Genomic DNA, 16702 nt, shown 5'->3' with positions numbered 1-16702 from the left:
GACTTCTTTGTTTGCTTTCAGCATGCAGTTGTTTGTTGTTTGTTGTTTGTTGTTTGTTGTTTGTGGTAGCCACACAGAGGAAGACTGACTTTGGATTTCAGTAAAGTGACATTACTTCACTTTGTAAAACAGCTTCACGTATATTTACGTGTAAATCACTAAGTGCGTAGACAAAACAATGCACATTCAGTAGAGCTCTTTTTAAAAGGGAAGACATTTTGAGGTTGTGCACCTGACCTCAATGAACCAATAATAATAGACAGGAAGTCCAGCCACTGAGGTGTGCCAGGGGAGGAGCCAATGGTAGCAAGGCTTACCCTTAGAATCTGATTGGCCAGCCTAAAATCAAGACTTATGAATTACACCTGGTCATGTTACAGCTGGGACCAAACTAACCATACTCAGGTTGCCATGACAAATCTTCTCCTTAAAGGAGCTTCAGTCAATATATTTTATAACATCAATGTTTGTGTTTGTTCACTGTCGACACTCTCATGGTTTTGTTTTCAGCCACAGAAGGCCGCTGCTTTACTGAAAAACATGTAAATGTAGATGTTGCACAAAGCAAGCGTTAGGAAAAATGTAGCTTCTGAAAAAAACAAATAAACAAAAAAACTGGCATTAAAAGTATATTATCAGAGAAGTGTGATTGTGCAGCTTAGTAAGTAAAACAGACACATTTAGCATTAAATTTTGCTGGATTCACATTTTTTCCATGTTGTTTCAGTCAACATGAGTAATCTGAGAGCTGCTGTTGTTTTGTGCACAGTTGTGATATTAGTACAAAACAGCTTTATATGTTTGACAGGTAGTGGTGGACGCTGTGGCCTCAGAGTCGCTTGCTGACATGAGTCTTCCCGGAGATAACTACAGAATATGCTATGGGGCCAATTCACCACATTCCTGTTTATTTCCGCCGTTGAGGAAAGCTGAGGGTTGCTGTTTCTCTAAACACTTACCAACACTACACAGACTAATGCTGCTGAATAAGATTAGAAACAGCTCACCCGCCTTCCTTCTCCACCTCTGACAAGAAGTGAATAAGCTTGCAAAACTTCAAAATGCCCACACTAATCAGCATTGTGAATTCCCATTTTCTAGCCAGCACAGCCCACTGCTGAGGAACGATAATAATCCTGTGTTGGCTTTGCTGAAATGTCTTCATCCAGCATCATAAGGGCTCGCTCTGTCAGCAAAGAAAACATGAGCATATGTTGAAATGCAAAGTCTGTATTTACAGACAAGCCAAAAGACCAGTTAAGATGATTTAAATCAGAGGAATGAATATCAAGTCTGTCCTTCCAGAGAAATATAATCACAATTTGGTCCCTTTTAATTAGTTCATTAGCAATTTCTATGTAAGAGGACAAACTTACAGAGCAGATATGCTGTTTATGAGCTCCCTTTCTTCCACTTAATTGATCCCCAATTAGCCATTAATTATTTGATTACCTCATTTAGCCTGCGTGTCTTGGTTTGTATGTCAGCTCAGTCAGTGACAAGTCAGCTGTAATTAAAGACCAGGGCAGTCTCAGCAGCCATGGAGAGGCCATTTACAGGCAGGGGAGAGCCATAGATATTCATGAGATTGTTTTAATTTGTAATAAAGACTTAAATTACCGCCACTGTTGAGAATATGAGCCGTTTTGTTGTAGTTATGTGACGGCGGTTCTCGGTGCATCTCTGCTCTTGCCCGCGGCTGGACAGGGTGTGTCCATCTGCCTTAAACGGCCATTACGAAGGAATAATGTGCCACCATGTTATTCATAATTAAAGTCATCTGGGTGTCCATACAGGGGTGATTTCAGTCATTATCCAGAAGGTTATGTTCTGAGTTGTCTGCCTGCCTTGTTTAAAGTAAAGGCGAACGTGAAGTGGGATGAAGGAGACAGCACTGAAAGCGCGCCCCCCCCCCCCCCCCCCCCCCATTAACAAAATCTGATGGGCATTTTGTTTATTTCAATTCTCTGTGACCATTTTCATTGACCAAATAATGAATTACTTGAGAAAATATTGGCAGATTAATCAATAATGAAGATTGCAATAATCGGCCCTAATAATTCTGTCTTTTGTCTTGACCACGATACAAATGCTTGTTGTTATGGTTGTTATTTGCCTCTGTCTTGGTACTTTGTGTTCTTCCCCCACCTGTAGCACACACACGACGCAGCACACAGATGTGAGATTGGTACAGTAGATGTCGACGGAGTGAATGTTATAAAAAATTGCATCAAACCACTATGATGCATGTCACTGAATTAAAGGATAGATTCAAATATATATATATATTTTTTGTATTAAATCAACTTAATACAACACTCACATGCCATATGTACTGTAAAAGACCAGAACAAAATCCATTGCACTTCTGGCAGCGAAAAATCTGAACCACCTCTTGGCCGTAGAAAACAATAAAAGTGAGTGTTTTCTATGTTTTCTTTCTGTTTTAAATGTGCCAAATATCATCCACAGGCGCATTCTGCAGAAACCACTTTTAGTGCTTCTGAAGTCAACGCTTCTGAAGAGCTGTGTGCAGTCACCGAGGCTAAGCTAGCTGCTGGATGGTCAGTAAATCCCTCCAGGCTGCGCGGCCGCCTGCTTGTTAAACTGAAATGTCATGTTTTCTATTTCTACATGTGTTAAATACAAAAGATGCGACGTGTGCGTGTGGAGGATTTGGATGGTGTCAAGGCACCTTTGATGGAGCTGACAGCTGAGTGTAGAAAATAAAGTAACGTAAAGTACGGTGGCCCTGAGAGCTCAACACACTGAGCTAGACTAATCCTTCGGCTGTGTTGTGAGTATTTGCAGCGCGTGTGTTGTCTGATTGATGAGGATGTTTTCTGAAGTTGTTGTCTTTTTGCATTTGTTTTCTTAAGTGGCAGTGTGTTGAGCTCTGAGGGCCACCGTAGTAAAGTAACGCAGTGGCTTTTCAATGAGTAATATGTATAACTGATTACGCTTGTCAAGGCACTTTCCCACCACTGCACTTTACAGGTAGCACCAAATGAAAACAAATGGGTTTGTTTTAGCTGCATTAGGCTACAAGCTGTGTATCCAAATGTGCAGTCAAGAAGGATCCTGCATCAAGCACAGGTGTGTGTGTGTGATTTGCCCAGGTGAAGCACAGGAGACGACCAAACACTTACACACAGGGGGGTAACCTGATGTTTTAAATCAAAAAACAGTGAATTTGCAGTTTTTAAGTGAGTTGTAGTTTCTTGCGAGGAGTGAGTGGTGGCGATCGTTGCTTGACAAGAGCTTCGGCCATCATTGTCTTATAATACGTCCTCTGAGCAGCGCTTCGTCTTCAGGTCGGGCTGGACGCAACAGGAGCCGCTTTTGGAAAGTGACGTAACGAGCTGGGGCTAGCTGGTTAGCGTGCTAACTTCAGTAGAAGAAAAGATGTGATAGAGAAAAGAATTAACAATGTTGTTGCTTTCCACCACTGGAGACAGCTCTTGGTGAGCACAGGAGTGAAATTTGATGCTGAACTCACAGTGTTTCTTCTAGACTGGTTAGCAGCTGTAAATGCTAATGTTAGCTATGTAGCAATAGTGAAACTAGACTAGCTCTGTTAAGGAGTAAGAAAAGTTTTTTTCAAATACTTTTGAGAGAACAAAATACAAGAGAGCCACGACCAGATTCTACCATTTATTACACATATTACATTCTTAAATAAAAATGCTCCACTTAACAGTTCTTGCATAGATATCTTACAATACCAATTTAGAAAAGAATTATGAAACAGACCAGTAACAAAAATAAATTTTCTTCTTCCTTAATAAAGAACATTACCATACTAACATCATATAATACAAATAATATTTTAAACACTTTGTACAGCAAAAAATTGTAAGAGAACTCAAAAAAATCAAATCAAATCAAAAATACTCAACAGATGTGACGGTGACAGAGGAGAGGAAGGCGGGTGAAAGTGACGGTTTATGGACTGATGTGAAAGGTGTCAGGGTTACAGAGCACCTGTAGGACAGGTGAGAGGGATGTTGTGATGGTGAAAACACATCTGCCATCTTCTTCTCTTTTCTACATGTCCATTCATCCCAGAAAACATACAGTTGCGATTCCTTAACAGGTGTGGTTGGAGTTGACTATAGACACACACTAGATATAATGGTGCTAAAATACCAGCTTTCACTGAATGATGGCACTGGATTGGTCACTTTACCTAAACATGTAGCACGAGGATTGGCACCGAAATCCTTTCTGTGTCTCCACCAGATTTCTGTTTGAGTTAGTGTGGATGCCGATGCTTATTATTTTAAAGGTAAATGTCTTTTTCTATTCAATCTGGGTCTTATTTTGGTTATCATTCCTGTTGATGATGACAACATGTTACTCATTAGATGAACTGCAGAGATTCATTCATCATCCATTTGGGCAAGCAAGATCAACATCAATCCCAAACCTCAACGTTAAAACTATCTAACACTAAATTTAATATCTAAATTTAACCAAAATTAACTAAAACTTTTATTTGGCGCTTGAACCAAAAGAAAAATTTGAAGTTGTTTTATGTCTTTGACATTGTGTCCTAGATCTCTGGTGAGCAGCAACATGTTTTCTTATCCAATAAAAAGAATGGACAGAAGTTCGAAAATAAGACCCACATTATAAAAGAAAAATACATCAATATGACTTTATGGTGTAAAAGAACTCATTACCTATTTGGAGGCAATTGTTTACGCCCGAAGTGAGTCTCAATGAAATGAAAATGAATCTTCCTACATCTGTAGGTGTAGGTGAGATTACTTTTCTCGTTTCATCCCAGAAGAAAGAAAATTAGAACTTTTAGCTCTGGGCAGATGGTTAATTTGGAAAACATGTCTAAATAGTTTCCAGACTTGTTGACAAATGAAAATTTTTGAAAAGCTGAAACAAAAATAACCTAGTTTCCAAGGAAGAAGAGCTCTAATTTAGCACAGCTCATTTTGATGCTCTGGAAGTGAGACATTTTAATCACCTAATCAAGTAATGCCAAACTGCATTAGTATTTTATTAGGAGTATGATACTGCACTGTGTACCATAGACAAACCGAATTTTTTGGTACCAATCCTCTTTTCACATAAAGAGAGATGAAACAGTGGGCCAAGCTCCAGAAGGTAGTTCTTTAACTTAAAGACCTTAAGAAGAACGAATCAGGCCTCAGAGACTAACTGAGCAGATAAACTGGCAGAGATGGAAAAGCACCGGCGAGGATGAGTCGACTTAAGTTGAACAAACTGTACTGACCGAGGACATTTAGCTGGCAAGGTGGAAAAGTTATTGCAGTCTCACCGAAGAACTGCTTGGAGCTCCCAAGCTGCATAGTAGCTCTTGAGAATACTTCCCAGTACAGCTGGATATCTGAAGACTATCGGCATGTTTGGGCCCCAGAGGGCTCTGACGGTTGTGGTTTTGGTGGAGGGGGGAATGGTATGCGGGTGAGGTGGAACATACAGACACGAGGAGAGGGGTAAAGGTCTGTGAATCTCTTATATACTGACACATCAAGCATGGACAAACACAGTAGTTACAGACAGACACTCCGGGATGCGACTGATACCAAGAAAGTTCAACCAAGTCACAGCATGACTGAGTGTGAAGTACAACATATTCCCCCAGAATAAGAGTGATGAAAAAAGGCATTTCACTGGAAGGTTAAGTAGATATGTCAGTCTGATCTATCGCTAGTGGACCTACAGTAAATGGTTCTTGTGGCAAAAGTGCATCCTGGACGTGTAACAAATGTTAAGTGGATATTTGACAGAGTGCTCCAACAGACTATGCTAGCAGTGCGCGCACATGGAGAGTGCAATAGCTAAGTATGATCATGTAGTGCAATGTTTGCGAGAACTAAAGCAGATCTATAGAAATGCTGAAATGTCTGAGACAGTGCTGTCGCCACATACGGTTAAATTCACACAGAGCGGTCTGCATGTAAGATCTCACGCTATTTACAAAAGCTGCCAGAAGTAACAATCCTTCTCCAGGGTGATATGGTGGAAAACTGTGGAAACTGAAGCCCGGACAGTCGAATGTCCAAACAACTACAAAGAGGACGTCTGAAGGCTGTTTTCACACTGGCTTTGTTGGTTTCAATCCAAAGCTCTGCTGGTCTATTGCGACATTCTGTTTCGCAAATCATGGTCAGTTGCAAACTGCAGATACATGTGCAAGTTCTACAAATTTAATGCATGGGTTGCTGGGTTGCTCAATTATCTCATGTTGCAAATCGCAGCTTGTCTGTTGCAGATTTGGTGACACATGCCTCCTCTGTCTGTCGCACGATCGTGCAACTCTTTCCTCACCGAAGAGCGACTGAACAGGAACACAGGAACCGTACCAGATGGACTCAAGTACGGTTTCTTCCTTTGCACCTGCGTTCGGAAAACCTTTTAAGTGAATTGTTGCCGCATTTGGACGAACGTGCCAGTGTGAAAGCACCTTTAGTAATTCCCAAAGGGTAGACTTTCCTCTTGCTTAGACTCTGACCATGTGATGTATGGGAATGGTAAACTTGTTTGAAGTTGGTGATGTAACTCCAAGACTCCAGTCCACCTTTCACTCTGAAATATGAGACTTGATAGTGTTATTTGCAGTGTGCTAAGAAGCTAACTTAAACTAAAGCTACTTCACTCCTGCTTAAGCTGCTAGCGCCATTATACTGGGCACCCTATAAAACCATGAGAACATTATTTTACATTGTGAACAATGCGTTCGGCTCCAGCTGATGACTGACAAGAGACTGAGAATGATACGAAGCATGAAGATTCGGAGCATAATTAAGATTTAATGGGACGAGAGTCTAAGAATAACAATCCCTCTCCTTCCACCTTCCATCCATCACTAATTTTCTGCGTCTCTGCCTCTCGGCTCGTTCCTCTACATCTACTACATTCACAGCAGTTAACTTGCAAATATGTAAATCTTTGGGCAAATTGTGTAAAGTGTGCATTCAGCATTCCTGCAGCTGACAGTGCATGGACAACTGCTGTGGACAGAGAGGGAGAGATGGGGTGAGGATGGAGGGATGGAGGGAAACAAGAATGGCACTTAAACTGGGAAGGAAGAGGGAGGGTTGGGGGACACAGAGTGGATTAAATATCTTTGCAGATAAATGGTAATTTATTTTATCTGTAATACATGAGATAAAATGCAAGGGCTGATTTAAGGATTAGGATTCTTGTGTGGGTAAATGATTTTTTAAATCCTTTTTTTCATCAAAGTTTAATCTCTTTGACAAATATCTCACTGTCTCCTGGCATTTCTCTGTGCTAACGGGATCTTCTGTTTCTCCTACATCAAATCTGTCCACCGGGTATGGACCGTTGGAATCGGTCCGGCTCAAGGTCCCTGTTGTTTTTTTTTTTTGTTTTGTTTTTTTTTCCAGACCACTCAGTTTCCCTGTGACCCAGAGCTATCTCATTAGCTGAACTGCAGCTAGAGAACAGGGCCCAGGAGTGCTAATGCTAATCAGAGCCGTGGGACGGCAGCTAGCCGGCCTGGAGGAGCCTGAGAGACGACAAGAGACACGGAGCAACACTGTGACAGAAAACCTGCTTCGACAGGCTGAGCATGAAGTGAACGAGATGTGAACTTGTACCAGAGGTGACTTTAAGATCTGTCACATGTCAAGTGGGATTTGAAATCTTCAACACCCTGGTATGTTTACATTGTTTGGGTCAGAATTGTTCCGTGTGAGATCCTCAAAACAACACGAAAACGTGCTGAAGGTGTCGCATTCCTTAAGGCTCATCATATTCACTGTTTATCGATTTTCACCTCAAGGAGCAAATCAATTTGAGCAATTATTCAACTTGAATTATAAGTCAGCATCCATGCAGAAATTGGTCAATTAGATCCTCTTGGGGTATTAGCAGCTTCGAGAATGCGTCCGGTAACACGAAGTGACAGGACAAACGAGTACAAAAGGCAAATGAGCTGCTGATTTTGCGGCTTCTTTGTGACTTCCCATATGTAGGAAGTGTTTAAACTACAGTGTTTGTGCTGCAAATGGTATTTTTAAGATCTGATTTACATCTGGATATTTGTATTATTATTATTTCACCAATTTTTTTTAGTAATCGGAACAAACACTGACAAATCCTGAGATTTTGGGGGAAGGAGACAACAAAACTGAAAATAATGAGCCTTAAGAAAACGTGGGGTTTCAATTAATCTGGCAGGGAGGAGTCCGATTTCAGCGTGCTTCGATATTAAGTGCAAGTTTGCATCTCTTTGACTCGAGTCATCGAGCTCCATGACTTGTATGAATGTATGAACGAATGAAGGGTCAGAACAAACACCTAATAAACACACTGTAGGCCATTACTTTCATTAAAACCAAATGCATCAACCAACATTTCTCCCACATGGTTGCACACATGTTCAGCAGTTAAAAATCTGTTATTAACCACTTTGCTGAAACACTGCCTCCCTCACAGTATGCCTAATTAATGGGACGCATACACACACACACATACGCACACACACACAAATACACATTCATGCCATCAAAAGCCTCACAAAAGTGCTACGATCCCCATCCCTCTAATGATTGTACGTCCTGTATAGGAGGGCTCCTTCTACATCCCTTTGCATGTCTCAACATTTTGGCGTGACTTTGCATCATCCAAGCTGAAGAAAACAACCATCAATACAGCTTTTGTAACAGAAACCAGTAACAATGAAATGAAAATCAGAAGTGAAACACTGGATTCATCTCAAACGTGGGTTGCTTTGCGTCATATTTAGCAGAAAGAGAGAGTTAGTAGAGAAAGCTGCCGCTGGATACAGAGGCCTCATATGGAGGCGGTCTCCTGCTGATCTCTCCTGACCGGGGAGACTCTGCCCGTGGCTAAAGGGCAGTTCCACGCTGGAGGTTTTTGGTATCGATTGTTCGAAGCTGCACCATAAACCCCCCCTAAAGGGGAATGTTTTCACTGTTTCACCTAATGAAGGCTGGCAAGGCCGACTGGCACCATGACTGGGCACGATGGGGATGGGAAATCTCCTGCCAGCTTCAGGAACCTTGCACCCTCACCCAGCCGCACCAGTCAGCAGCAGCGAGCATTAGACTGTTTGCATGTGCTACGGGGCATATAGGTGGTGGTGGGCGGATGGACCAGCGGTGTCAGTGTTCGTGTTGATGTTGGCGGTATCAGTGATTGAAAGGCGAGTTCTTTTGTTTTTTTTCTGCAACCATTGAGCAAAGGAAGCAGGTGGTGTTGGATGTGTGCACGTACCAGTTTCCAGCTCTCATGTATTTTTTTTTTGTTTTTGTTTTTTTTACATTTGACATTTTAATGTTGGTGATTACATTCAGGTCACAGAAATAAGCCATTATTTTCATCAAACATTAAGTAAAACATCCCTTCATGTGTTGTTGCAGTTAAATACACTGGTGTGAGCTTGCTAGCTAGCTACATTATTAGCTAGGAAGCTTGCTAGCAAACCAGCCACAGGCCTTTGGTATTAAAATGTATATTTAAATGATTTATTCCGCTTAAATTAAATTCTGCACAACAGTTCTGCAGATTGACTTTACTAACATGATTCTCATTGTGACAATTTTGTTCAAATGAATTGAGTTGCTGCTGGTGTAACTGGACAAAAAGACTCCATCCGTCACTGCTTTGCTTTGTGCAACAGATGAATTTGGATGTGCATCTGAAGTCTGACTATTTGTTATATCTAAGCCATAGTCAAAGTCTGTCCTTGTGAAACCGGCCCCAGATTTCTTGGGTGAAAAAAAGGGCACCTTTAAAATCTGTGTGTGTGTGTGTGTGTGTGTGTGTATGACTGGACAAAAAACAGATTAAACCCTGCATTGTTTAAACATGTTTGCTAGATACAAGTCTTCTTCTTCTTCGCCTCATTTGGCACATTGCTATGCTTTTTTTTGTGCTACAGCTGCCAACTGTTGAATCAGCAGAGTAGCATGAAATGTGCGTTGATAATCCTGGTTTTTATCTCTGTTTGGGTCAAGAGAGACGGGGGGGATTCATCTCGAGGACATTCAAATTCACTGTACACAAGGCAGCATGGAAGGGGGCTTTGAGGATTATGAAGGTTTTTTAACATGCTGTAAATTTTGCTAAAAGACCTGCTGCAATTATCTCACTCCTATTTATCTTTGCTGAAAACAGTGGCTCATACACTCTATTGTAACCAACAATGTAACCAGAGTCTCTGAAGTAAAAGAAAAACGCTGATTAAATGAGAGGCAGAAACTGTAGCGAGGGATGTGTGGGTGATTGTTGGAACTGAGAACAAGCTGATTTCTCACTTCAAAGGATTTGAAATCGTTTGTTACCTCCAGCTGAGAGCTAAGATACTCTTCTACTAAACAACAGTTGCTAAATTCCTACTGTGAAAAAAGATTTGGGAGCAGAACATATAATTCCAGGAAGAGTGTGTGTGTGTGTGTGTGTATGTGTGTGTGTGTGTGTGTTCATGAGCTGGTGTGTGTGTGTGTGTGCATTTGCAATAAAGCCTGCCATGCAGTGTTTTGTTTTCCAACTCTGTTCATTAGTTTAATAATTATTTTCCTAAATCTTATTAGTCTTATCTTGAGAAGAGCCATGAGCAAAGAAACTGCAGTGTAAGTGTGTGTGTGTGTGTGTGTGCATGTGTGTGTGCATGTGTGTGTGCATGTGTGTGTATATGTGTGCGTGTGTTGACGGAGTATGTGTGTTTGTCGTGTATGCAATGTGTAGAGCGAGACAGCATTGTTTTTGTATTGTATTTTTTTCAAGTCTTTTTATGATTTTTTTTCTTTGTGTTTCTTTTTTTCCATATTTTTCGCTGTAGAAAAAAAAGCACAGATAACATTGAAAAAAAGTCAGTGCAGTCAATGGATACGAAACAGGCAAAATTTGACCGGGCCGGTGCGACCGTGTCTGTTCGGTTGGTTGGCGTCTTTAGTCCCACGTGAAAAAGCAAAACGCAGCTCTTCTTGCCCTGCAGTGCTGCCAGGGAGCTGAGATCTCAGAGTCTGTGAAAGCGCTCCAGGATGACTTTCAGAATCAACAAAAGAAAAAAAGAAATAAAAAAATAACAAACAGGTTTCCAGTTTTCAGCGAATCCTCCGCCTGACTCTGGTAGTGTGCGAGTCCACGGAGGGTCATGCCAGGGTTTTTGTTTTTCAGCTGGAGTGAATCGCAGGGCAGAAAAGAGCTGCACAAAAAACTGAAGACGTCTCTGGTCTCTTCTTTTATTTTAGTCCAAAAAAAAAAAAATACAAATCCGTTTTCTGAGAGTTGGTATGATTCTGTTTTTTTTTTTTTGTTGTTCATCCTCTGGTTGCTTACAGACCGCAGGAGCAGAGTCAGTGCACATGGGGATTAAAAGACCAACAACGCTCTCCTTCTCATCCCACACATTCTGTTGAAGTCATCTTAGATTTTCAGTTTTTTTTTTTTCTCTAACACAATTCAGTGAGTTTTAAGACATTTTCTCCAAGAGAGAAAAGAACAAAGTATCATTCTTTGTAATAACAAGAAGAAGAATTATTGTCCTCTAAGTAGAAAAAAAGGGAAGAAAGTGTCGCTGCGCATTTCTGTCAGATGGCCTGCGGAGGCGGCAGGCGTCTCGATGAAGGTGAGAGATACAAACACCCACTGAAGGAGAGCCTGAGAGTTGCAGCAGCACCCGCTGACCGAGGTCCCATGGGTGCACCAAAACACCCAGCATCCGAGCCCTGGGTTCGATTGTCAGCCATGCTAGAAGTCAATCTGTACAGTCTCTCTCCTGCAGATTTGGCATTGTTGTTTTCTTCACATAGATTACTGAAGCTGACTGCGGCAGATGATGGTTTCTTATGTTCCGTGTATGAAAAACATTTAAAAAAACAAAGAAAAAAAGTTGAGTATTTGATTTCAGAAGCCGGCAAAGCACAAACAACTGACTATACGGATATTTAAAGTTTCCCCACTGAACTATCTCCTCACCCAAAGTGACTTTATGGTTTAAACACACTGAATACAGAGAAAGAAAAAAGGTGGCGTAATGTTTCATCAAGCGAGTTAAGTATAATGTTGGTTTGGCAGTGTCCAAGCCCCAAAAGCCACGTGAGAGCAGCCAGGGTCACCGGGATGATGCATTCAAAGACGGGTGCGTGGACTGTTTACTATTGCGAGTATGTGAGTGTGTAATTTTAAAGAAAAACAACATTCTAGCTACTCCTTGTTTTCCTCCAGTCCCCGTCTTAAGATGGGAGGGCCGTCAGTCTGTGCGATCTTCATGGCCCTCTCAGATGGATGCGCTGCCCTGCAGGCGTCATGGCTGCCGACTGGTTTTTGAACGGGGTGAACGAGGTGGGCGGTTGGTAGCTCGACTGCCCATCCCTCTTTCCTCCTATCTCTCCTCCTCCTCCTCTTCCTCCTCTTGCTTCTTCCCCTCTCCCACTCCTTTTCTTTTTGCCCCTCAGATGTGCCTCTTCATGTGCAGGGCCAGGTGGTCCGACCGAGAGAAACACCTGCAGAGAAAAACACACAAACCATGTTCATCTAAGATCTAAAAGATCCATGAAATATGTATGAAAAATACAGTAAGTGAGAAACACAAAATATAAAGATGAAACTGTATTAATATGTAAAAAAAAACTCCAGCAGAAAAGGAAAAGAACAAATCAAAAAAACAACTTACATAAATGAATTCAACTGACAATATAAAGAAGATCAGGTTGGCAAGTGTTGCTGATCAGTGCCACACTCCCAGGCCCCCTTAAATCCCAACTGGCTCCATGTATTTCTTGGGAACTCTCCATAATCCCATGCCCCTTGAACTCCCCACTGGCAATGTGTATTTGCTGGAAATGCTCCACACTTCCAACCCTCTACAGTAAACATTGTCTCCATGTATTTGCTCGGAATACTTGTCAGTCCCGACCCCCATGAACTATCCACCGCATGCTCTGGTTTAGTTTGGTATTCTGTTTGATGCACAGCTAAGTGACCGGTGAAGCTAAGTAGCTAGCGTTAGATAGATACCAATCAACCACAGTGTCTCACAAATATTGGACAGTACCATCCTCTCTCTGCCATGTCTTTCTAACCTTTTGGTTTAAACAGCAATGAAACACAAAGGATAAGGTTTGAATATTAGACATGCTAACTCCAGCTCGACCAGTGTGACTCGACCTCACCTGAGTCAGGACATATCCTAATCCTAATATGACCTCTGAGGTCCTCCAGGTATCTAACAAGTGCTATTACTTCATATTGATTTATCCAGAATTGATAGATACTTCCTTACCACTGCCATAGCTGCTTCTGTAGAGTCATATTAAACTGAATGAATGTAGCATAGCGGAAAAGCTAACGGTAAATGTATTATTTCAACATGAGATTTTCAACCACTTCATTTCAAAACTACAGTGAACTTCAGTCATGATCTCACTTCGTCACCAGTGAAACCCAGACATAAAGACGAACATGGGTCGATTCAGGCTCAGTGATTTCCTGCATACAACTAAAACACCACCATAAATCACAGCCAGACCTCCACAGCTCTGCAGTCACTCCTCCAGCTCAGACTGGAGAAGCTAATTAGATATGTATTGTGAACATGGACACTGACGCAGACAGGCTGGCAGCGTTTTCTGATGCCGGGCCATTTAACTGAGCGGTGACTGCACCTGCTCTGAGGAGAGACATAAAACCAGGTGATGTAAAATATAAGATTCACAGTGTTATGTCATGTCTTCACAATGGAGTGTTTTAATTTTATGACACCATTGTGAAGACACTAAAGCTGAACATGCACAATAAAATGAATCACGGGTGATATGACTAAAGGAGAGGCAAAACAAAATGTGGGAGAGAATAATATGAGAAATTAAAAATTCAATTTGCCAGAGGCTTTATTCATTATTAATTAGCCAAGGCTATTCTTTGTGTGTGTGTGTGAGACTGTGTATGTGTGTGTGTGTGTGTGTGTGTGTGTGTGTGTGTGTGTGTGTGTGTGTGTGTGTGTGTGTGTGTGCATTTAGACAGGCTGCTGTTCTATCCAGATACAAGCAGACAGAGCTGAGCACTCTAAAGTATAATAGAAAGTTTGTCATGCTGCAGCAGAATCTGCTTCAGTCTCTTAATGTCTTTAGATGCTGCAGGAAACTGGATTCAAAACACAGCAAAGAAATCATTTGAAAATGTTCACAAATTCAACTCAGAAGCAGCTGAACTGCTTCTAAATATGTCAAACTGAAGTCCTGTGCATTGAGCTGTTATGTTCTGATGTATTCTTCGACTGCTATTGATAATTGATGCTAATGACAAATTAGTTGTTGTTTAACTCCCCCACCTCCACCTCCTCATGATGATGGTTTGAAGTAAAATTGAAAACAATCAAATGAGCCTCAGTTATTGATTGGAGGACCTTACTCTTAATGCGGTGCTTGAAGATTAGCTTTGAAAAGAAATAAAAAAAGTAGCGACTGGATTCTGAAAAAAAGGACTGTTCCATGAAACCAACAGCATCTGATCCAAAAATATGGCAACACAATTTACTGTCAGGACTAAAGAAAGATGTCGACTATATTCAGTTAAAGTGTAAACCTGCTGCTTCCCGCTGGGTGTTATTCAGTCCTACTTCTTCACTTCATCACCTCTCCTCCTCCTGGTCGAGATGTGAATGTGAATGTGTCTCTGTTTTGGCCTTCTGTCCACATCACCCCAGCAATCTCCATCCACAAAAAACAGGTCTTTTCAAATTCACTCATGTATAATGATCACCCTTCACAAGCATAGCCAGGCGCTAAACAAATCCAAGCTTTCTGCAGCCTCTGACTCTCTGTGATCGTTCATTTTGAGAGTCAGTGTAGCCGATCGCACAACACCGCTGCTGTCGACGTGCGACTTTCTCATTAAAATTTCTGAAACAAAGATGATGGATGTCTAAAAACGTCAACTTTGCCACCAGAAAAAAAAAAAAAAGACTAAAAGATTCAGCTATCTTTCCTGCTGTTTTGGTGTTTCAGTGTGGACATTGATGCTTGAGAATCTCAGTTAAAAACATAAAGTGTGGACAGAACCCCTGTTAATGTGTTAATTCATTCAGGTTTTCATGCTGTCAACAGGGTGTGAGTGTACAGTTGAACTTTGCTCTCTGTTGTCTGTAGTCTAGTGTTTCCCCTCAGCCTATTTAGCTGGCCATGTGGTACCTACTGTGCACCTTCACCAATTTGTGTGTGTGTGTGTGTGTGTGTGTGTGTGTGTGTGTGTGTGGCTGGACAGATGGCCATGCCAGTTACTGTGTCACTGTAGGGAGGCGGAGCAGCCAGACCAGCTGGTATCGCCCCTACCACGCTGCCCCACCACCCCATCCCACCCCCACACACACACATACACACACACACACACACTCCTCCTTCCCATCCACCTCTTCTCCTCCTCTAAACTCTCCCTTCTCAACCTGACTTCTTTTTTTTTGTCCTCCTCCTCATCAGTCCTCCTCCCTCCAGCTCCATGGAAACATCAGGGGGTCCCCGCTTGATTAGGCAGGATTAATGACAGACTGACGTGTCTGTGTGTGTGTGTGTGTGTGTGTGTCTGTCTGTCTGTCTGTGTGTGTGTGTGTGTGTCTGTGTGTGTGTGTGTGTGTGTGTTTCCCCCAGGAGAAATAGTGTCAGATTGAACAGTCTATCTAATGTTAACCTCTCCATGGTTGCCACTTTTTGCCATTCTCATGTTAATATCTGTTGAGCTCCACCCACCGCAGCTGTGTGTGTGTGTGTGTGTGTGTGTGTGTGTGTGTGTGTGTGTTACTGTAATAATTGAGGTGTATCCTTGCTATGTTAAGCACATTTCCTTGGCAGAGTGATAGAGGGAAGATGTTATGAAACAGATTTTCTAAATAAACAAAGAATCTACTTCTTCTGTGGTGGCATCAGAATGTGTGTTCTGTGTAACGTCTGCCGAGCTAACATATAAATCATCCAAAGTAACTGAAGGATGGCTCATGTTGCCTCATCCCAAAACAGGTTGTACAGTACACTGACATCAGCCAGTTAAGTAAGGCAACTGGTTCTACTGATTACTACAGCTCCCATCAGCCTCAGCGGCCATTGCTGTAGAGGAAACACCAGACAGAGGCCAAATCAGAGCTGTGGTAATTTCAGAATCCATGCTAAGTTGCTGCAGTTAGGAACAAAATGTAGTGTTATTATATTATTTATCTTCAGCTTCAGGTGATGTTAGAGGCTCACGCTACAGGGTTGACGCTCTGTGACTGGATGTTTCCTAAAAGAGTGCGTTCACTGGACGTGCTCACGTTTTTGGTGAATGGTGAACTGCACATATCCGTCTGCAACTGATGAATGTGAACCGAATGCACCCAAAAAAAAAAGCTACTATCCCATCTGCCGAAAAACATCATAAGAACTGTTTTTACGGCAGCGCCCGGCCTGCAAATTAAAATCATAGCACATCTTTCAGCTGGCGACTGTAATAAAGTTGGCGGTGGAGCCTGTAATTTGGTTCATTCGGGCTAAATAAATTTTCCTCTTCAGCAATGCACATATTTTCACTGCACCTCTTTTTTTCACTTTCTGCACAATAAAAAAAAAATGTCTGTAGAGCTGAATTACATTTGTTACCTGATCTGTTTTGATGACACATTGTTTTTTCTTGGCTTTTCAATGTAATCTCTGTCTGACTATATAACAGTATACAGTAATATGGTAATGATGGGGGGGGG

General features: G+C 41.8%; 1 protein-coding gene across 1 annotated transcript in view; it reads right to left on the bottom strand.

Moving 5' to 3' along the window:
- Nucleotides 1-3641: 3641 nt before the first annotated feature.
- klf7b (Kruppel like factor 7b) overlaps nucleotides 3642-16702 on the bottom strand; it is a 65976-nt gene continuing 52915 nt past the window's right edge. The window contains exon 4 of the mRNA XM_023430829.2: nucleotides 3642-12482. Within this exon, the coding sequence (XP_023286597.1) occupies nucleotides 12431-12482 (52 nt within the window). The 3' untranslated portion in view covers nucleotides 3642-12430. The remainder of the gene's footprint in view (nucleotides 12483-16702) is intronic.

The sequence above is a fragment of the Seriola lalandi genome, unplaced genomic scaffold (genome assembly GCF_002814215.2).
Source record: "Seriola lalandi dorsalis isolate HSWRI2012SDOR001 ecotype SW California unplaced genomic scaffold, Sedor1 jcf7180002054912, whole genome shotgun sequence".
NCBI classification, from domain to species: domain Eukaryota; kingdom Metazoa; phylum Chordata; class Actinopteri; order Carangiformes; family Carangidae; genus Seriola; species Seriola lalandi.
This window is presented reverse-complemented; position numbering and strand designations above follow the sequence as displayed.